At 52.6% G+C, this 21,482-nt stretch overlaps 1 protein-coding gene across 3 annotated transcripts; it reads right to left on the bottom strand.

The window, feature by feature from the left end:
• Window positions 1–739: 739 nt before the first annotated feature.
• ACVR1C (activin A receptor type 1C) lies at window positions 740–15,774 on the bottom strand (the record flags this gene model as incomplete). 3 transcript variants are annotated; one of them, XM_080347256.1, is made up of 8 exons in its annotated part: window positions 15,546–15,774; window positions 5,031–5,276; window positions 4,082–4,312; window positions 3,703–3,870; window positions 2,982–3,138; window positions 2,454–2,578; window positions 2,062–2,192; window positions 740–865 (listed from the first exon to the last, which is right to left on the bottom strand). In XM_080347256.1, exons 1-8 carry the CDS (start codon window positions 15,697–15,699, stop codon window positions 740–742), a joined length of 1,338 nt encoding a protein of 445 aa, XP_080203382.1. In that variant the 5' UTR covers window positions 15,700–15,774. The 3 variants fall into 3 exon arrangements, with proteins under 3 accessions (XP_080203382.1, XP_080203383.1, XP_080203384.1); XM_080347257.1 differs by lacking the exon at window positions 5,031–5,276; XM_080347258.1 differs by lacking the exons at window positions 4,082–4,312; window positions 5,031–5,276.
• Window positions 15,775–21,482: the final 5,708 nt, after the last annotated feature.

The raw sequence follows: 21,482 nt of genomic DNA on the forward strand, positions 1-21,482 counted from the left end.
TTATCCCATTCCATCCCTACATATCTAGTGGAAAAGTATTGCCTCTATATTTTTCCTACCAACTGTTAAAAATAAAAATTGTCCCTTGATCGATATGTTCAATGAAAAAATGAACAGAGTAAGATAACTACAAGTCCTAACTATAATATTGTATATTAAATCAAGACAACAAAAAATAAAAGTTTATGAAAAATTGACTAGATGCTTTTGTTCACAATATACATGTGTAGTGAAATTTCCATTTTTTAAAAATTTGCTTAGTAAATATAGCATTTAAAAGTGCATTTTACTGACAGCCTGTTTTCAGATTCTTGTATGAAAATATGTAAAAATCTGGATTAAATTGGGTCTTTGACTTGGTTTGAGGGTAAAACGTGGTTTCTCTTGCAAACAGGCTTTAACCAATAGCAGCTACGTCCAATACGCCTGGGGCCGGACTAAGACAAAAAGCACGATAGCAAAAGGTACCATTACACTGTCGTGGTGTCTTAAGCTCCTTTCTGCGATTAGCCTGGAGTCTAAGTCACTGACAGAACCCCAGCAAGTCACAGACCCGCTGTACAGAACACGAACTACAGTCAGAAGCTGCCCCGTCCAGTGGCCAAATATGAAGCTGGATGTCAGCGCTCTGCTTCGGGCGCTTAAACACTGAACCACGGTGCGTGAGGTAGACAAAACCAAAAATGATATCACACGTTAGAAGCTGAGCGGCAGGATCCGTCCCTCGGCGGGAGCTGCCTCAGGCCTTGCCGTCCTCCTGGGCGCAGAGCTGGGAGAGCGTCTTCTTGACGCGCAGGGCGGTGAGCCGCGCCGCGCCGCTGCCGTGCCAGCACTCCCGCATCACCCGGCCCAGCACCCGCAGCGCCTGCGGGAAACAGCACGTCACCATGGACCGCACCACGACCCGCACCGCAACCCACACCGTGACCCGGGAGAGGCTGTGGGAAACAGCACATCACCATGGACCGCACCGCAACCCGCACCGCAAGCCGCGAGAGCCTGCGGGAAACAGCACGTCACCATGGACCGCACCGCGACCCGCACCGCAACCCACACCGTGACCCGGGAGAGGCTGTGGGAAACAGCACATCACCATGGACCGCAACGCAACCCGCACCGCAAGCCGCGAGAGCCTGCGGAAAACAGCACGTCACCATGGACCCCACCATGACCCACACTGCAACCCACGAGAGCCTGCGGGAAACCGCACGTCACCATGGACCGCACCGCAACCCGCACTGCAACCCACGAGAGCCTGCGGGAAACAGCACGTCACCATGGACCGCACCGCAACCCGCACCGCAACCCACGAGAGCCTGCGGGAAACAGCACGTCACCATGGACTTGCACCACAACCCGCACTGCAACCCGCGAGACCCTGCGGGAAACAGCACGTCACCATGGACCGCACCGCAACCCACAGCACCTGCGGGAAACAGCACGTCACCATGGACTGCACCATGACCCGCACCGCAACCCACACCGTGACCCGGGAGAGGCTGCGGGAAGCAGCACGTCACCATGGACTGCACCACAGTCTGCACCGCAACCTGCAGTGCCTGTGGGAAACAGCATGTCACCGCGACCCGCACCGCAACCCGGGAAGGGAGAACAGCGCGTCACCGCGGACTGCACCGTGACCCGCACTGCAACCCAGGACAGAGAACAGCGTGTCACCACGGACTGCACCACAGTCTGCACCGCAACCTGCAGCGCCTGTGGGAAACAGCACGTCACCGCGGACTGCACCGTGACCAGCACTGCAACCCAGGACGGAGAACAGCGCATCACCATGGACTGCACCGCGACCCGGGAGCGCAACGGGCGGCCCTCTGGAACGGCAGCACGACAGCAACACCATAAATTAAAATATTCCAGAGAGCTCAGCATTTGGTGCAAAGAGTTTTTCTCTGCATTGATCTGGAAGCTGAAAAAGGGGCCAACACCTGAAACACATTTAACCACGGCAGAGGCCGGACGTGGAGCTCCGTGTCCCACGGCAAAACCCTGTCTTGGTTTAAATACACTCTGTATAAGACTAAACTGAAGAACTGCTCTTACCTCACAGCTTTGCCACTGGTTTGGAATATTTGGTCTGAGCTTCTGCTCACAAACTACCCTTCTCATGTCTTCTATCGAAGGATCGGAAGGCACGACGTCGTAGTAAGGCAGCTGGTATTCCTCGGTGATTCCTAGGAAAGATTTATTGTGTAGGTAACATAAAACCCAAAGTAGCTGCTCCAGAATCAACTCCGATTGTTTGTTTTTACAAGCAGTGGGAGAACAGAGGAACACGTGGGGCCGCCTCGAACTGCTCCACAACAGACTTCTGCTGCCACATACTGTCAACATAATGAAGCGTGCAGGGGCAGGACACAGATCCTTTAATTGATTTTGTTTTATTTAAGATAAAGGTGGTCTGCATTGCAAAGTGCAGATGCCAGAAACCTCACCTCCAACGGAGCACCTTCGGGCGATCTCCCAGTACACCAGCCCAAGGGCGTACATGTCCGCGCGCTTGAAGGACTCAAAGATGTTCATGTTCATCACGTCATCAAGTATCTCAGGAGCCATGTACCTTTGAAGGACACACAGGGCAGCTTGCTAGAAGGAGTTTGTACAGCAGCCCCCGGCTGTGCTGCTCAGGCCAGGCCAGGTACCCGCCGGTCCCACCGGGCGGTGAGGACTCCTGACAGCAATTCTGAGCAAGGGAGAGCTGGTGCGGGGGACAAACCCAACACTGCAGCTGCCCGCATCCACACACCACTGTGACTGCTCAGAGCGATGCCCTGACCGCGGCAGGAGCAGACGGGGTGACCAACACATGGTGCCGCGCCACAGAGCTCTGTCCCACGGCTGCGGCTGCCGTCCCACCGCCCAGGGGACACGGGGGCCCACAGAGCACGAGTGGAGCCGCGGGTGGAGGACAGGGCCAGGGGCTGAGAGACGCCATCCTCGCGGGCCAGCGGCCCCAAACCCACCTCCTGGTCCCCACGCGGGGGTTCTGGGGGATGTCGATGGTGTTCAGCACCGAGTCGTGCTTCACCGCCAGGCCCAGGTCCGCGATGGCGCAGCTCTCGTTCCTCTTCACCAGGATGTTTTTAGATTTCAGATCCCGGTGCGCAATCGCTGGCTTGCCTGTTCACGCAAACAGAAAGCGCTGTCCGTTTTGATAACAACCGTAGGAATCTTAATGTAATGAGCCAGGAAGCAAAACCAGTTTCATTCAACTTCGTTACTACAGCCCATAAACAAACAAACAAACAAACCAACACCCAAACACTGGAGCCTGTTTTTCACTAAAGAAAGCTCTGCTAAACACCATCACATTAAAAAACAAAACCAAACCAAACCGACCTTGAGGGCACTTTTTTTCCAATATTTGCATTTCAGGAATAAAACACAAAAAGAGAAACTGCAATTTCACCCTCCTCCAAGTTAATTTAGCAAACCATTAGCACTCCCCGTTAGCACAGCAGCTCCCACATCCACTTGCAGACATGGAGCAGGCACAGCCAGTGGAAGGGGGAAGATGACGTTCCCGTTCTCTGTCTATGCTGTGTGTCGTACGCTTATGTTGAGACTGTTTCCTGCAGTACAGCAGTTTGCAAGATGCTTTACTATACCACATCACCCACAAATGACTTTGCAAGTGCCTCTGAAGCTCCCTGGAGCACCGGGAGGAGAGGTGGAAGCACCTGCCTTGCGTGCCGACGATCTCCATGTGCAGGTGGGCCAGGCCGCTGGCCACCGACAGCGCCAGCCGCACCATGCCCGCCACCGTCACCGTCCCCCGGTTCAGGTAGTCGAACAGAGACCCTTGCTCGTGGTACTCGGAGACAAGCCAGAGCTGAGTCCACGTCCCATTATCTACCCAGAAAAAACAAGATCATTCAGCTTTATGAAACAAAGGACAAGCGCTGCCCGCTCTGTGGCCAGCTCAGCCATGCACACAAACAGCTCTTCTGGCCGCCCCCCGGACAGAGCTCCGCACCGCGGCAAGGGTCGAAGTGACGGGAGCGGGGACAGCGAAAGCCATTCTGGGACAAGCACCCAGGATTTCACAGGACTCGCACTGTACCCTTGTTGTCGGCAGCAATAAAGCCCAGGATGTTTTCGTGTCTCAGCATAACAGTCTGATAGATTTCTGCCTCCCGAAACCAGGATCGTTCGTCTCTGGAGGAGAAGATTTTCACAGCCACGTCTTCCCCACACCATTTTCCACGCCACACTTCACCAAATCGGCCTTTTCCTACGATTTCCTGAAGGACAATCGTCCTTGCAATTGTTCTCTGCACAAGCAGGGGTAAACCTAGTTTAAAAAGAAGAGACAGGTATCTGTGAAATAGTTCACCAGTCTTTTTTTTAAATAATAAAGTTAATGTTCCACTGAACTGCACTCGTCAATAAAAATTCTAGTTGCAGAAAGCTGAGCCGTACACACCAGCTGTGCCACCACCCTGATGAGCTGGGATTCTTGAAGTCCCACCTAATTTTGGATTTCTTTGGTTTAACAAGTTCTCAATAGCAATAGAGGCGTCGTAGTAGATAGGAGGTCAGAAACAGAGAAAAAGTATTGAAAAGGTTGGCATTCTGCTCCAAACAGGAATTCGGAGTAGCATTATTTTGGCAGGACTATAAAAACCCCAGGAGCGGCACCTGACCGTTGGGCTCGGTGGAGGGTGTTTCCTCACCTGCTGCGCCACACCGGCCAGCAACGCTTTGTCTCACCACTGAAACCTTCTGAATAACTGTTTGAATGGGAGAGCTTCACCAAAGAGTTGAACTTCTGTCGTTTGACAGACACAGAGCAAACAAAGCCCTATTGCCGCTAGAATGTGTGGCCAGGTGTATCGGCCCCGAACCTCCTTTGGCAAAAAACTTGTCACCGGTGTAAGAGCCTCTGAGACAAGACTCCCACTGCACCCCCTGCCCAGCAGGAACATTCTGCAGCGCCCTACAAGCCGGGTGGCACGTCTGCCTTCGGTTTAAGCACCAAGAAGATTTGCTGCAGGGCAGCCCCCACCTACCCGAGCCCGAGCCGGAGGTCGTCATGTCGTGGATGAGCTCCCTCAGCGTCTTCCCCGAGCTGACCAGGTTGCACTCGGAGAGCGGCTCCTCCACGCTGAGCTGCTTGGCCCTGCCGCGGCCACCGCGCCGGCGCCGCCAGCCGCGCAGCGCCAGCACCGCCACCAGCGCCAGCACGCACAGCGGCACCGCCACCGTCACCGCCAGCACCGCCGGGCCCGCGCCGGCCCTGCCCGGGGACTCCGACGCTTTCGGGAGACAGAAAGGAGGAAAAAGACGATGAGTGAAGGGCTGCAGAGCAGCAGCACGTTCAGATTTACTGATCCCCAGGGCTGGCAGCAGCGGCACAGACACCGTTCTGGAAGTTACGGAGACTTTCCCCCCCACCGCCTATTCTGCAGGTCACCTGGGCTCTGGTCAGCCCTGAGCACCATGGAAAACACCAGCAGACGGTGCCAGCAGCAGCTCCGGGGAAGGGGAAGGGGACACCAGGACGTGCGGCTGCTGGCAGCAGAGCCGGGGCGAGGCGGCAGACAGACCATGGCCAGCCTGGCCCAGAACAGCCCCAAAACAACCCAAAACCAGCCCAGAACGGCTCCTCAGACCTGCTGACGCCTCACCATCCCTGCCGGGCACTGGTGGTGTATCCACTGATCTGCTACCAAACCCCCAGGCTTGCCCTGCACAGCGTCCCAGGCAGTCTCACCCCACCGCTCGGTACCATTGACAACAGCACACACCTGAAGAACATTTCCTAGCAGTTCCAAAACCGCAGCAGGACCCTGCAGAGCATGCAGTGTCCATCTGTTTGTGTTTGCCTGCAGTGAGCTGATGCCCCGCTCCCCGCTGCAGGAGACACAGGAACGGGACCAGCAGCGCCCTGCAAGACCCCGGCACAGGCAATTCATTTAAAGAGTATTCCTTAAAAACAGGACAAAACAGTTCAGAACAAATAGGAGGCCTTGGTACTTACTTTTAAAATGTTCTTTAAGCTTCAATGATTGTTTGCTGCTACCCTTATCTACAGTCATGCTGCATAAAGCTATAGCTAAATGGAAAGTTAAACGTATTCACGAGGTATTAATGTCGACATCTCATTATTTGCAGTCTCTCAGAGAAAGCAAAAGTAACTACAAACAATGCTATGCCAGAAACTGGTCTCTTGACCAACTATGTCACTTCAGCACGCAATGAACGGTTTCATTCCAAAGTGGCCACAGTTGATGACAAGAGGCTTCATATTTGAATATGGCACGACCTTTGGTTCCCGTGAAAATGAGTTTGAATGTTAAGTATTTTCTGACACTTTGGAGTTACTGTTGCTCTTCCCATTTTCTTTAGGTCAACATACGGTTCCTGGCAATCCTGAACGCATACGGGAGTACGAAGTTATGGTAAATGAGGCATTAAGAGGATTTCTGAGACAGAACACTTCAGGAACTTGTAATCATGCAGCTATCACAAGGGTCAAGAAAGGCGACTGTCCCAGATCATTTTCCACTTCAAAAGTATAGGGGTACAAAGCTTATCAAGAAGCTACAGGAATACATTATTAAGGTATTTACTTGTACATGCACACACACAAAAATCCCTTACTGCCCCCAACATTGAAAATAAGCTTAACAAATAAACAAATAACAATGACAACAACCACCAAATGAACAACACAATCCCCCCCCGATAAAACAAAACAGAAACATGAACCAAAAAAACCCTCGACAATCAGATCCACAAGTACCAAACAGTGGATCTAACGGCTTCAGACTATTGAATAGTCATGGACTCCACACCATGCAAAGTCATCCCTTAGCTGTTCTGGAAAACAAGTGCCCCTCTCTCCCCTTAGGCAAATGCTAAGCCATGTGTACAGTGTGATCTGAATTTGGAGAGTGAGCAGCCTGCTGGCCCCAGCATCGGCTGTGACCTCCCTCCAGTGAACACAGCAGAAGTACAGCAAAGGACCCTGTCCAGCCGTGCACCCCGTCACTCGGACGCGCCGGTTACCTCTGCAAAGGAAACTGTGGCTTCTTCTTCTCTCTACATCTTAACACTACATGCTTTAGCTGAGAAAATAAAACATTAACAACAGAAGGCTCCATGTCTGCTCACAGCGCACAATTCAAACCATTCTGAAAACAAAGTTGTTCTGTCTTGCCCGTGGGCTTTTCCTCTAACAGACTCCAATGGGACACTCACAGGTTATCTGGCAGATTTGTAAGAGGATTTGCAAGCAGGACTCCTCCTTGCAACTCCAACTTGTTCACCGATATACTGTGATTTCCTCAGCTGTTTTTAATCACTATACAGCAGAGAATTCCCCTGCAGCAGGTACAACAAGCAGCAGGTTGGTACCTTCTGCCACGGGGACTCTGGTGCAGTCAGTGGCCGCAGGACGGTGCGGCCGAGCGGGGCTGTGGGGACACGGGGCTGGTGGCTGCAAAGAACCTCACCACGCAGCGTGGCATGGGCTGGGACCGTGTCCCACGCCGAGGGGTCCTTGTCTGGGTGTCCTAAACCCAGCATTGCCACTGTATCCCCCAAATCAACGTCCTCACCTGCAGACCTAAGCAGTCACCATCTATCAGCAGCAGCTGATAAAGACAAACGCGCACAAGATACCTGCTATAAATTGGCGGTTCTTTCCACCAATTGCCGAAAAACAACATAATATGAAATGAACAGAACACAAAACTTTATTGTTGTTTGGCCAGTGCAAACAGTACAGAAAGGACAACGATCAGGAAGCTTTGAACAGCAGAGGTGGGAAGAGGGACTCGGACGGGCGCCTGCGCAGAGCGGCACACGCCGCCCGCCCCTGCGCCGGCAGCAGCGACGAGCGACCCTGCTGGAACAGTCCCTGCGAGCAGTGCAGCACCCGGGCACCGCCGAGCCCGCGGTGGGGACGCTGGGCTCACCCTGTCCCTGTCCCTGCTGCTCCTGTCCCAGTCCAGCCTGCGCCTGCACCGTTCTCTTCTTCCCCCACGTCCCACAGCCAGGTCACCGCCGTCCCTCCTCGCTGTCCTGCAGCCCCTCGCAGTCCCTCCAGCTCTTCCTTCTCTTCCCTGTTTTTTCACAGCTCTCTCGGTTCCAGAGCATCACTTTCTAGAAGCAACATCTGAAACATCTCCAGGGTTGTTCCCTTTTTCTTCACTTCCAAGTCGGTTTCCTTGCAGTCTGGGTGTTAGCGGTGGCAAAGCTGTACGGGCAAAAAAGAGTAACAGTTACTGTTGGCTTTTGTTTTATCTCAAAATTATAGACATACCGATGTATATACATAAAACTTCCCAGGATCCTGAAACTAGGAAGCAGCACTAGAGATACTTTGAACATGAAGCAAAGCCAAGTACACTAAGGGCACAATAAATTACTTCGCTTGTTTTTTCTTAGCTGTTCCTGAGGCCGTTGCACGTCACGCTGCTGCAGTGACACCTCACCCTGCACGGGCCGTGACACCAGACTGGCAGCCCGGGGCTGAAAACATCACTGGGACAACCGGGTGATGACAACAGGCACAAAGCGCCGAGGCCAGGAGCGAGTGCAGAAAGGTGCATTGCTACAGGCACGCTTTGCATTGCAGGACACGCTCCCAGCTCACGATGAGCCTCAAACAAAGTACCCGTTATTGAAGAGTTTTTACTATTAGAGCCACATGGCTGTGTCTACTCTGCCTTGTCATACGGTCTGCAAACCCAGGGTCAGCTGCCAGATTTGCCAACAGAATTACGGGAGACAACAATGCGGTTTGGGCTTCAGGAGGAGAGCCAAGGCAATTTGTAACTTTTAGTGCACTGATTGTACATTGGAAACTGCTGAAACAGGTTTTATAGCAGGATTTTAAGAGGTTCATAAAAAATGCTCAGCGCACCTTTAAAAAAAAGCAATAAAACCATTTTTATCAGAAAAAAATGTACTGAATTTTAATAGAAAAGTGATTTCACACATTTTTACTGAAAACGTGCATGAGCACAGTTTGCATGAGTAATGATGTCCAGTGCAGGCTTTGTGAGAGAACGGCATCGGAACTGAATTTTCAGAGCTATGTCCCTCGGGGGGCAGGCAAGCAGCTCCGGCACAGCAACACCCAGACACTGTCACACCCGCTCCAGAGGGACAAACAGACACCAGCCTTGTGACCCATGCGGTGACAGCTGTTAGGACAAACCCAGGCCAGGGATGCTTACAGGTCTCCTCCGAGGTGCCAGGTGGAGGGAGCTCGGTGCAGAAGGCGAGTCAGCAGCGAGACTGGAAGCAGAGGCGTCCGGGCCGGTTTGCAGGGCTCAGCACCACGTTCCTGGGAAACGAACAGATCCTGACTGTCTAGAGAAGTTTCGTGGAAAGAGTCAATTGGAAACTCCTTGTCATGCTTCAGTCTGTACCAAAGTGCGGACCAAGGCTGGCGGCAGCTGCTCCGGCCCTTTCCGGTTCTTCGCGGAGCACACGCGGGGGACCCGAGGAGCACCAGCTGTGATTTCCGCCCCACAGCTGCCCGTTGTCCATCTCTAGCCCTCCACATCTGGGCTGGCACACTGCGACCCCCCGGGCGTCCCGGGGCTGCCACAGCACAGGCCGTACACAGGAGTGACACAACACGCAAGGTACAGCAGTAATTAAATGCAACAACACCAAACAAGTGTGGCAATGTTCACTGCAGTTGTGCAACGTTCAGCTTTTCGGGAAATAAGAAAATCCCTCATGACTACCCAAAACCATTGCAGCGACACCATTAATCATCATATTTTGCAATCTGATTTTGAATGTACCATTCAATAACTTGCTAATCAAGACTGGAAGCTGAAGATGTGTTGCCATGTATGAAACAAAAATAGCACATCTGGCAATACTCAGCGTTTTCACAATATGCTATAGTTATATTCCAAGTTGTGTAAACAAAAGTACTTCTAGGCAGGAAAAAAAACAAAGGGTTTTTTTCCTCTCCAGTGGAAAAGACGTTCTCATACACAACCTGTGCTTTGTCTTTGACATATAACGGGCACCTTAAGACTTCTGGAAGCCCTGAACTATGCATGTTTAAATTCCTAAGCTACTCAGGGAAAAAAACATTATGTATTCTTTCCAATATAGTAAGAAAATAGATTGCAGCTAATGCGGGGCTCTAGTCAGACGTACAGAATACTTTTAAACCATTTCAAAAATACATGGTTTAGACTGGAGTCTAAAATGCTCCCCAGCCTCCACCACGACACACACTCCATCACTCCTTTCATTCAGAAATCAGCTGGAAAAGGTCCGCCTAAGGACCCCAAAACTCCAGTAAACCATTGGGGATATGGCTGCGAGACAAACGTACGTGATCTGAGTTGCGGTTTCTGCTCAGCTCCCACGGTCGCGCTCTCACCAGCCCCCCGGAGCCCGCAGACCTGGCCCATGAACCGTGCAGGGCGAGGGGTCCGCGTTGCAGCTCTGCCGGGCGGGACGCGGCCAGCGGCGCTGCGGGGGGAGCCTCGGGAGGCCGGTCCCCGTGGGCCATCACCAGGGGCGTCAGCTACGTGACCTTCTGGCACCGCTTTGCCGCAGAGTAGTAACAGCAAGCGTTAATGCTGGCCGCTGAACTGCAGCAGTGCCTTGCAGACACCAGCAGCCAGGGAAGACAGAGCGGCCACACAGAAGAGAGAAAAAAAATATATCAAAATATTTCCCCTTCTCTTCTTGTTTTGCTCCGTTCCCCACCCTCCCTGTTTTTATCCATCACTCACATTTCAGCAGTGCTCACAAGAAGTGTGTTTGGTCTCTTCGCCCATTGTCTGGACCTCCCCGCTAACTCCATTCTGGCCTCAGCCTGTGCTGGGCAAATGCAGCCGGAGCTGTTCACCCCGTTCCACAGGCGAAGAACGGGAAGGGAAGGGAAGGGAAGGGAAGGGAAGGGAAGGGAAGGGAAGGGAAGGGAAGGGAAGGGAAGGGAAGGGAAGGGAAGGGAAGGGAAGGGAAGGGAAGGGAAGGGAAGGGAAGGGAAGGGAAGGGAAGGGAAGGGCGTCCCTGCGCCTGGGACCCGCGCGGGCCAGGGGCCAGGAGCAGTTACCAGAGACCTGCCTGCTATTTGTATTCAAACACTGGGCTTTCTTTAGAAAGTTATTGGTTGATGGATGATTTTTGTCATTTTCTGGATTAATATGTACAGTAGTGTCTGACTCCTTTAATACTAACATATCCATGTATACCATTCTCCTAAAAGGGCATTAAAGTCTTTAGGCATTTTCAAACTGGTAAATGAACAGTCATTATTTGTTCATGCAAAACTTACAGATGATATTAAAAAAAAAAAAAAAAATATCCAACAAAAGATGAGAATCTTTGCCCAACAATTAGTTTAATTGGTACCATTCACTTCTCTTGGCAATACAAATTTTCTCGAGGGATTTTGGTCTTAGTAAGTCTATTATATTTCCCTTCCTTTCAGCCCAGTGTGCGCCACTGTAGGTGATACGAGGACCATTTGTGCCTTTGTGCAGTTTGGGCAACAGGAATAAAGAAGAGAGCTGGAAATTTCTTATCATACAGTTTGTTAATCCCGCTATTAGCTTAACCTTATTCCATAAAGCCTCCTTTCTCCTCTGACTCACTTTCCATTATGCAAATACAGCAGAGAAATCATATTTTTGTGTGCAGCTGCGGGTGCTGCGGTGCCCAGCCAGCCCGCGGCAGCAGAGGGGCCGGCTCCGGCTGCGCGCGGCCCTGCTGGAAGCGCGGACTGAAGGAGAAACCCGAACACCTTTACAATTAAACTTCTACAGGGAATCCTTTGCTGTGCTGAAGCTCCCCACTGAATCACAAGCAGTGGCTGTACACCGAGCACATCCCCATGTTTTTGCGCTGAGAGGCTGAGGTTTTCTTCAGCCAGTCCCTGCAGGCAGCCTGGTCAGAAAGCCCCAAATCCTGTAAGAAATTCCCAAACTCACCTGCACCCATCCGGCCTCAATTCCCAGCGTCTGTAGAGCTGGAGGGTTAACACCCAGCGTCACTGGGTGTTCTGAGACAAGATCAGAATGAGTAGAGGCACACACTTTTCCCCACACACCACAGACACGCAGGCAAAGCCACCAGAGCTCCAGAAGTCCTGGTCACTGCATCTGCACCAAACGTAAAGCGTCTGCGTGTTCAGCCGTGGTCCAACAGCCTCCACCTGAGCAGGGGCCTGCAGCCACCATCGGCTTTGCTGCGCTGGAGCAGGGACGGGAAACAAGTTCCCCAGCTGGGATTTACTGTTCCTGGGGCTAACCAGCCCCCTCCAGCACAGCCCCCGTCAGCTGTCAGGAGCTCCAGTGCCTGCTCCAGGGCTAGAACCTGCAACCAGGCGCGGGGGGTCAAATCCTGCCCACGAGTGGGCTGGGGGCACAGATCACAAACACAGCCTCCCAGATCAGAAATACGGCCTGGCGCTCCTGTGAGACACAAGTGTGCGGCTGCAAGAAGTCTCCAAGATCTTATTAGCAACTCCTCCAAACAGCCTGCAGCACGCCGAGGCGCACAGCGGCAATTTGTCCTACAGACAGAGATTCACAGAAAGGTCCCCCGAGGAGCTGGCGTCCCGCTGACAGGGGAAGGTCACCTCGAGTCACCTGCTGGGCAGAAAGTGTCCCAGGGAAAGCAGCAGAAACCTGCAAATAAAGTCGGGGTAGCACAGAAAATCCCTAATTACTGCAAACTAGTCCTGCACTTTGAAACTTGACACCTGTTGATGCAAAATACTGTCATGAAATCCTTGCCAACAACTAGTGCAGAAAAAGCAGATATCCAAGTTTAATCCATCCACAAATATTTATATTTTCACACATTGTAAAAAGCAAACAAACAAACCAACGAAAACAGAAAACAAACGTAATTCAAAACAAGAGCAGCCTCCCGGATGCAGCCAGGAGCGGTGCTGCCGGCCCCGCCGTGCAGTCGTGCGATGCCATCTACAGCTTTACTGTGGAAATTCACGCACGGGCACTGAAAACAAACCAACCGCTTCCTGCTCAGAGGTCCCTGTGCCGCCAGCCACTTTGCTGCCCAGTCACCCCGACCCATCTACAACACAAGCCCTTGGTCAGCAGCACACGGTGGAGCCGAAGCGGGCGGGACGGGCTCGTGCCCCCGGCTGCAGCCGCAGGGACCGGCAGGGACCGGCACTCGCTGCACCTGCCCCAGGCCCCTGCTCCGCTGCGGGATTCGCTCCCACCTGAAGCCAAGCTTTTCATCCCGCATGCCCCGCTTCCAAACTAGAATCTGCGGAATGGAGATACGCTCAACTTCCATATCAGGACGTCTGAACCAAGCGTCAAACCACATGTATTATTACTCTTTAAACAGAGAGGGTGCTTGGAGGTGGGCTGGCTTAAATAAGTACCTTGACAAAGCCAGTGTATTTTGAAGACCGGAGAGCCAGTGCGCTAGGTGAGGCACTAACAGACACGGTGGTTTAGCTCCCTGTCTTGGGGGACCAGGGACAAGAGCCAGGCCGTACAACAGGACACAGGGACATGCCGGGGAAGAAGTGAAATTAACGGTGACACGCTGGGGGAAGAGGTGACATTAACAGTGACACACCAGGCAAGAGGTGACGTTACACAGACCTTTACACCAGCACCGTCCAAGCACAGTGAGTCCCAGCAAAGCAATGACATCGGCACTGTTAAATACCCGACTAACATGAACTCCCCCAAATGTTTAGAGCAAAGGGCTGAAGCCAAAAATTAAATAATTTTCTTTGGTACTGAAATATGAAACCAGAGGGTTTGCAACCGCCAGTTCAAGAGCCAGGATGGCAGACGTGCCCCAGCGCCTCTCTGCAAACACCCCTTTGCTCCCAACATTCCTGCATCCCAACTTAAAATAAAAAAGCATGGTATTTTATTTCTACACTTCTAGAGCATGATAACTACTAGTACCTCGCTTCTGCTGTCAGCCGAAGGAAGGCTGGTGCCTCGGCTGGCTGCCCGGACAGGCCGGTGGGACAGGCAGCAGGTGACAGTCCCCACGGCCACCACAGCAGCCCCGCCGCCGCCTGCCCTCCTGCGCCTTGGGTGAGAGAGCAAGTGCTCCCAGGAACTGCCTTCTGAATGCTCTTCAATACGATACAATAGCAGCTTAAGCACAATTAGTAATTGTAAATTCTGTATTAATTTGCATCTTTTTTACCTGTAACATCTCTCACTAGTATAAGTGTATATGTGTTATAAAAAAGGTACCATCTGGTAGAGTAGTATATTTTACACCTTTTCCAAAAAAGCCCAGCTTAAGAAGAGTCAAATAATTGGAAAGAAGAATCAAATAATTAAACTTTAAAATAGTATAAATACTTATTTTAAGAAGCACTGAATGAACTTCATTACCCAATTTTGAGTCTGGCAGCGCCAAGCGCTGCACCAGCTGCGCAACACACAGAGCTCCTGGAAGTGCAAATCTTCTCCCTCTCGCTAATTGGGAGCAGGAATCCTACACCTGCCCGTCCCCGCTGGGCAGGAATCAATGGCACAATCTAACACCCAGGAAAAGCTGCCTCACAAGCTGCTAAAACGACCCGCAGAACCCCAGAGTTCAACACAGGCCAAGAGGACTGCTGAAACGGCATCGGGCAGAGACCCCCAGCAATGCGCTGCTGTCCTCACCCCCGGCAGAAGACCCTGCGGGCCGGGTGACCACAGCAGAGGGGACACCTCTGCCGTCCTGCCCGCCACGGAGCCACCGCAGCCCCGGCTCCCACGCACCCTCACACCAGTGTCACCTGTGGGAACTGCTCAGTGACCTGGAGCAGACACGTGCACTCGGTGACACAGACTGGCCAAGGACAAGGACTGCCCCATCACAGGCCACCCTCACCGCCAACCCCAACACCTGTCTGTCCCGGAGCACGGGGGCATTTCCCAGACACAGCTCACAGCAGCACCTACGGCCAGCCCTCCTTCCACACCTCTCCAGTCCCAGTCTAAAGCGGGTCTGTGAATTCTGTACAGATGTTTGCAACTGTAAAGCTTCAGCCAGAGCTTCAGCAAGGTCTTCGTTATTTCCTTGTGACACACCAGCTAACAGCTCTCAGCCCCTCACAACTGCTCATGCTATACATTGCTGATGCTCATGATATACATTGCTGATCCATGCCCCATGGAAAGTCCCCAGTACATCAAACCTCATCGTCCTTGCATCTGCATTAATGCCCATTTAAATCACAAACTCCCTTACGATATTCCAGCCCACAAAATCTCTGAGGTTACAAGTCTGTTTTCTTCACTGTTCTATGATTCGGACACTTCCTTTCGTCTTCACGGCTAATGCCTGGCAGGGTATCACAGACAGCATTTGGAACATCTTTAGGAGATGCAAGAAATTCACTTTTCCCCAGACAGAGCTGTGGTTTAGATCTTCCTGTCTGAAACAAGTTGGGAAAAAAATAGCTACTGCTTTACCGCCAGCCTTTAACACCCCGTGACCCGGCGCTCTGGGCCGTGTCCTCGGCACGGTGCTGCGGCACTCCACGCGGTCACGCAAGCGTTCGAACAGCCCCGCGCTCGGGCGGCTCTTACCGACAGGCAGGCGCAGGGTAATGTTGTTGCAGAAGTCGGTGTAGCAGCACTCGGTCTTGGTGATGTTCTTGGAGCTGTGGCAGAAGACCTGGGCGTTCAGCTCGGGCAGGGAGACGCAGGACTTGACCACCTCCTCGCGCCCGTTGGTCAGCATGACGGAGGCCCAGCAGGCGCCCTCGGTCTGGCAGGTGAAGTTGGTGTGCTCGCACAGCTGGCACACGCACTTCAGCCCTGAAAGAGAGGTTTCCGGCTTTCATGAGGAGACCCGGGCAGACAGACCCACAGCGCCGTGCCAGTCGGCCGCGGCTGGTTCACCGACGGCACCCGCGGCAGCTCCGGCGCGCGCCGGTCAGCGGGACCTGGGCTGCCGCAGGGACCCGGTCACAGGAGAACCTGGCAGCACAGGTCCCCAACACCCACAGGTGACGAGTGTTGAAACCAGGTGGCCCTTGGTCACAGGGAAGTGTACAGCAGCTCTCGTGTGGTGGGAAGAGTGACTGCCCCAAGAGGAGGTTTCTGTGGACGGAAGGTTCCAGTCTCCAGCTCGCAGCCTCAAGACACCGCCTCAGACGAGGCTCAGGACAAATGCATGCTCGTGCCCAATTCCAAGATGCATACTTGGGCACAGCTCCATTCATTACGTATGAAATGTGAATACTGTCAGCAGCCGCTCTCCGGGCAGCGGTGCTGACTGCCCAAACCGCAGCCGCCCCTCACCGGAGCCAGCACCCAACGTCCTCGCCGGAGCCAGCACCCAACGTCCTCGCCGGAGCCAGCACCCAACGTCCTCGCCGGAGCCAGGACCCAACGTCCTCACCGGAGCCAGGACCCAACGTCCTCGCCGGGCCACAGCCCACGGCCATGAGCCTGAGGAACCGCCAGGGTGCCGAGTCCCGGCACACATCACCCTACAGACAGACAGACACGGGCAGGAACTACGGAGTTTTCCTCCCCTGCTCTCCTGAGACGATGCACCTTTTGCAGGCACACAAACAGCCCCCCGAGTTCTCTTGGTGCAAAAGCCTGATGGCTTCTCAACTTTGCATGTTTTTAACCATATCTTCATGTTTCACCAAATCAATTAGAAACATTTAATAACTACTACATTTTTCAGGCTTTATTGATTCTTGGAAGATGAGGGGGAAACCAATGCCACATAATCTCAGTGAAACGCCAGCTGGTGACAATAACTGGTTTTGTCTTCCTTGTTGTCGTCACCCGCTTCATAACGTTTTTTGCTTGCTTCATGCCAAGTTTAGGAGCCCACGTTAGCAGTGATATGATAACCAAGACACCTTGGGCTGAAAGCAATTTCTGCAGACAGCCCTTCTTTAAGTGCACTTTATATGATTATTTTGTTTCTGTGAAAACAACCAACCAAAACCACACAAAAACCCCCAAGCAAACTATCAAAACAATCCACCACCTCCTTTTAGAGCAGAGAGACTTATCTCTTCAACTTTTGACTTGAACAGTTCTTATCCCATCATGGGGTCCCCAAAACACATTCTGAACACCTTCTCAGGTCAGTTCTACGTCTGCAAGATTGAACCCTGCTCTACTTAGGGGAGCCAGGGTACTAAAAAAAATTAAAAGAAGTAATTTGATGTATAAATTCATTCTGTTTCTATAGGAACTGGGCAAGAGAAGGCTCTTTCTTAAAGAGAATGGACATCCAAAAAGCTGAGCCATGAGGACCGGGATGGCCCCAGAACAGCAGAGCTCTGTTCTGACCACCAGCCAGCCCCTACGAGCCAGCGCCGCCCAGCTGTCACCTGTGCCCCGCCATGCCCTCCCTGGCCACCCACGCTGGGGACCAGCAGAGCACCCTGCACGCTGTCCCCATGCCCATGGCATCCCACGCTGGGGACCAGCAGAGCACCCTGCACACTGTCCCCATGCCCATGTCACCCCACGCTGGGGACCAGCAGAGCACCCTGCGCACTGTTCCCATGCCCATGTCACCCCACGCTGGGGACCAGCAGAGCACCCTGCACGCTGTCCCCATGCCCATGGCATCCCACGCTGGGGACCAGCAGAGCACCCTGCGCACTGTCCCCATGCCCATGTCACCCCACGCTGGGGACCAGCAGAGCACCCTGCGCACTGTCCCCATGCCCATGTCACCCCACGCTGGGGACCAGGAGAGGTTTGTCTACAGGAAAGCACCTGGCTCTGTGTGCCAGGCACTGTCCCCGTGCCCGTGATGAGGAGGAGGAGGGTGGCCGAGGGCTGCGGCAGTGGCGACTCACCTCTAACAGCACCCAGAGGAGGGAGCAGTCCTGCCAGACGTCAGCACCAACCTGATTTCTGTTTCTGTGACACTGTTTGTTCTCTTTATGACAATCTTCATCCTGTGCTACCCACCTGCAATAACAGCTTGTCGTGTTTATCTGCAGCCCCAGCCCACAACAAACTTCCTTGGCACCGTATGTGTGTTTGTCCTGGATGCAAGGTACGCCAGGACCCCATCGCTGTCTGCCGCTGCCGCTTCTCGGTACCGGCAGTGAGCACAATCAATCACCCAGCAAGAGAACAGGTAAATCTCTCCCTTAAACACATTACCACGGTCCTAGAAGAGATGCCAGGAGCAAGACTCATCAGGTCCAAATAAATAAGAGATCTAGTAGGAGAAAAACAGCCACATCGTCACCAACACTGCAAAATAAAAGCATTACTTGAGGAAATGAATATAAGACTGCCTCAAGTGTCTTCAGGGTTTCAGACACGTCATTGCACTGTTTTTTTCCCCCCTTCTCACAGCCTGAGCATAAAATGGAAAACAGCCTTTGCAACATCATCTGCAGTACATAACTGACAGCTACATCCATACTCTGGTACTTGGTTGATTGCTTGAGAGAGGGGCTGATCAAACCCGTCACTGCAAGTCCTGACGGCTCCCGGGTATCCCCCGAGCACAGGGCGAGAAGGGGACAGCTGGTCTGTCACCTCGCTCGGCCGGTCACGCGTGGCCAGAGCGCGCGATGCCCGCGCCACGTGCCCGGCGGTGCCGGGCTGGCACGGGTGGGACGGGCGGCCCCGCGGGGACGGCAAGGGCTGCGCTCCCAGAGCCGCGTTTCCTGCCGCAGGACTCAGACAGCACTTCACTCTGCTGGGCGTCCTTTTTCGTTCTACATCACGGACAGAAAGACTCTAATCTCATTTTTCCTTTTAGTTCTGAGTCTTTTCCTCGAAACCGCCTTGTCCAACCTACTGCCTGCAACTGGACGTTCTCAGGGCTGCGGAAATCAACGCTGTTGCCCACAGAGCTGCTTCTGCGAGAAGCCATTATGCAAAGAACAAAAAGAAACGAAGTTTTGGTCAAAATTCTCAATACAACCCACCCACATTATTATTGCTTCTGAGAGCAAAAGCATTTGGCCACGAGTCCACAGAAAGGAGCATGTTGAACTCCATATTTCCAGAGAATTTTCATGCCCACTGCAGACTAGAAAGTCCTGGACACCGAGATGGCCCAACGGGCATTCCCTGTCCTGCTGCCCAAGGAAGGGCCTGAGGCTGCCTGGGGCAGTGGTGGAGTCACCATCCCCGGGGGCGTCTGAAAGGCACATAGACAAGGTTCTTAGGGACATGGTTTAGTGCTGGAGTTGGGTTATGGTTGGACTCTCAGGGTCTTTTCCAACAGGAATGATTCTATGATTCTTCTCCCCTTTGGAAACACTGAGCTCACAGAAGTCAAGAGAGACAGGCACGCGAGCTCCTGATGGGAACAGTGCGTTCCGTTTGGAAGAGGCAAGAGAGCACACGAAGGAAAAACTCGTGCACACCCAAAACATTACATCCTGAGAAACTTCTAGTGTATGTCTGTCCTACCGCACTGGAATTGTCGCCTTTTTTAACCATTCCTTCTAAAAAAGCTGCAAAGCACCGCCCCGGTGGGTGCGAAGCCTTCAGCCCAGCCCGTTCGGCTGTCCGCTCAGGTTCAGCGCTCACACAAGGTTTAATGCTGCCCAATGTCGAGTACTTACATAGGAAAACAAACAAACAAAAGCAGAAAAGCAATGCAGCTAAATCTATTCACAGACAAGATCAGAGTCTGGGTTGATGGCAAGATGAGACTCTTCCCAGCAGATTTACACAGACCATTTTTAAATGTAATTCTACAAAAACAGAAGCCCAACGTTCCCCGTGTACCTGCCTGTGCTACTGGCTAATTTCTCATTTAGAAAAAAGGGTAGAACATTCAAAACAGATACAAATACCCGATCCTGTTTCCAAGAGCATCTGTGTACCTCAAGAATCTTTTGTTGAAAGAGCAGAAAGATGATCTTAAATTGTAACTGTGAAAGTATTATACCATTTCCCTGCAGCTGTGCTGTTTCCGCCGCCTCACCTCAGTGCAACCAGGAGAGGGATCCTGGAAAACATTGTCCCTTTACAGTTCTACAGCCTGGCAATGTATTTCAAGCTTTCACATTACACATCCGCGCAGTTTCTGCTCTAATGTGACCCCTTTGCTGCCCCAGAGAAGCTGCCGAGACCTTCCCTGGTTTCCAGGGCAGAGGGAGGACAGCGCGATGCCCGCGTCTCCCCGCGGGAGCCCTGCCACGGCACCACGAGGAATGTGCAAACATCGACCGAAACTCTGCAATTCCTGCACAGAGAGGAAGCGCTCGTTCCCCCCGCAGACACCGCCCGCCAGCCCTCCAGCCCTGCCAGCCCCGCGCCGCGGGAACGCGCCGATGGGGAAGGAGTCAAAGGGAGAAGGATCAAAGAGGCAGGAGGAAAACGTGCTCCCGAAGTTTCCAAATGAGGCACTCTTCAGCCCAGTAACAAACATGACTCCTTTTTTTACTCAAGGACAACATTTCCCTTAAAACATTGCATTCTCTGGTTGGGAAACTAGGAGAAAGTGAACAACTGCAATATGCGGTCTGGGAGCACTGTGGGAGGCATCCAGACGTGGTTACCCCTGGTTACGGCTCTCCAGCACGCAGTCCTCCAGCTAATGCGTCCCGGAGCTCCCCCAAGCCGCGCACCCCCAGAGGGTGACACCTCGTCCTGCGGGGACAGCTGCACAGCCTGGGGCAGGGCACGAGGGACACGCGGTGGGCTGACCCTGGTGGGACAGCAGGAGGGGACACCCGTGGCTCCCCTCGGTGGGGACAGCAGGAGGGGACACGCCGTGGCTCCCCTCGGTGGGGACAGCGGTGACAACGGCGTGTGGCCCAGCAGCAGTGAGCAGTCCTTGTCCCCAGAGCAGCACGGTGCTCGGGCTGAGCCTGCGAGCAACAGGAGAACCCACCAGCCAACCCAGGCGACGGGGCAGCGGGTCCACAAACAGTCAGATGCACAAGAAAAGCAGCTTGGGGGTGCAGAGACCGCAAGGAACAGGTGCTCCCAGATTTTAGCACTTTGAAGATATGAGTAGTTTTCACGGATTATTTTTCTGCTGTTATCGCAATAGGAGCTGAGACTCTCTACCCATTTCCTGGACGAGACCCACTCAGACCTAAGGACAGGATGACTTGCTCTTTGGAGCAGAAGACAATCAACATGACCGACTTACATAAAAAACAACTCTTTTCTTTTCAGTTTTCAATACAGCCATAAAACCCACAGCACAGGAAAACACGCTGTGCGCTTAACTTACATAGCAGGAAGAACTGAGCCAGCATCCAGTTCACAACAGATCAATACAAAGGTGCACAACAGACTTTTTTTCATGCTTCCTTCAGTTTCTCCTCATGTCAGGTTCAAATATATGAATCACAAGATAACTACGGAACAAGAATGATTCTACATGTGAACAACAGACGGAAGAATATGAGTTTAAACACCAGCTTAACAAAAGCAGCTAACAATTAAAACAAATAGATAGACATAGTGCAACCTTAAAAGTTAAATGGAAAGAATTGAGCACATAATTGGCATAAGCTGACTAATGCTGTGGGACTAAGAGAACAGACTGAAAAC

Source organism: Nesoenas mayeri (genome assembly GCF_963082525.1).
Source record: "Nesoenas mayeri genome assembly, chromosome: 6".
Taxonomy (NCBI): domain Eukaryota; kingdom Metazoa; phylum Chordata; class Aves; order Columbiformes; family Columbidae; genus Nesoenas; species Nesoenas mayeri.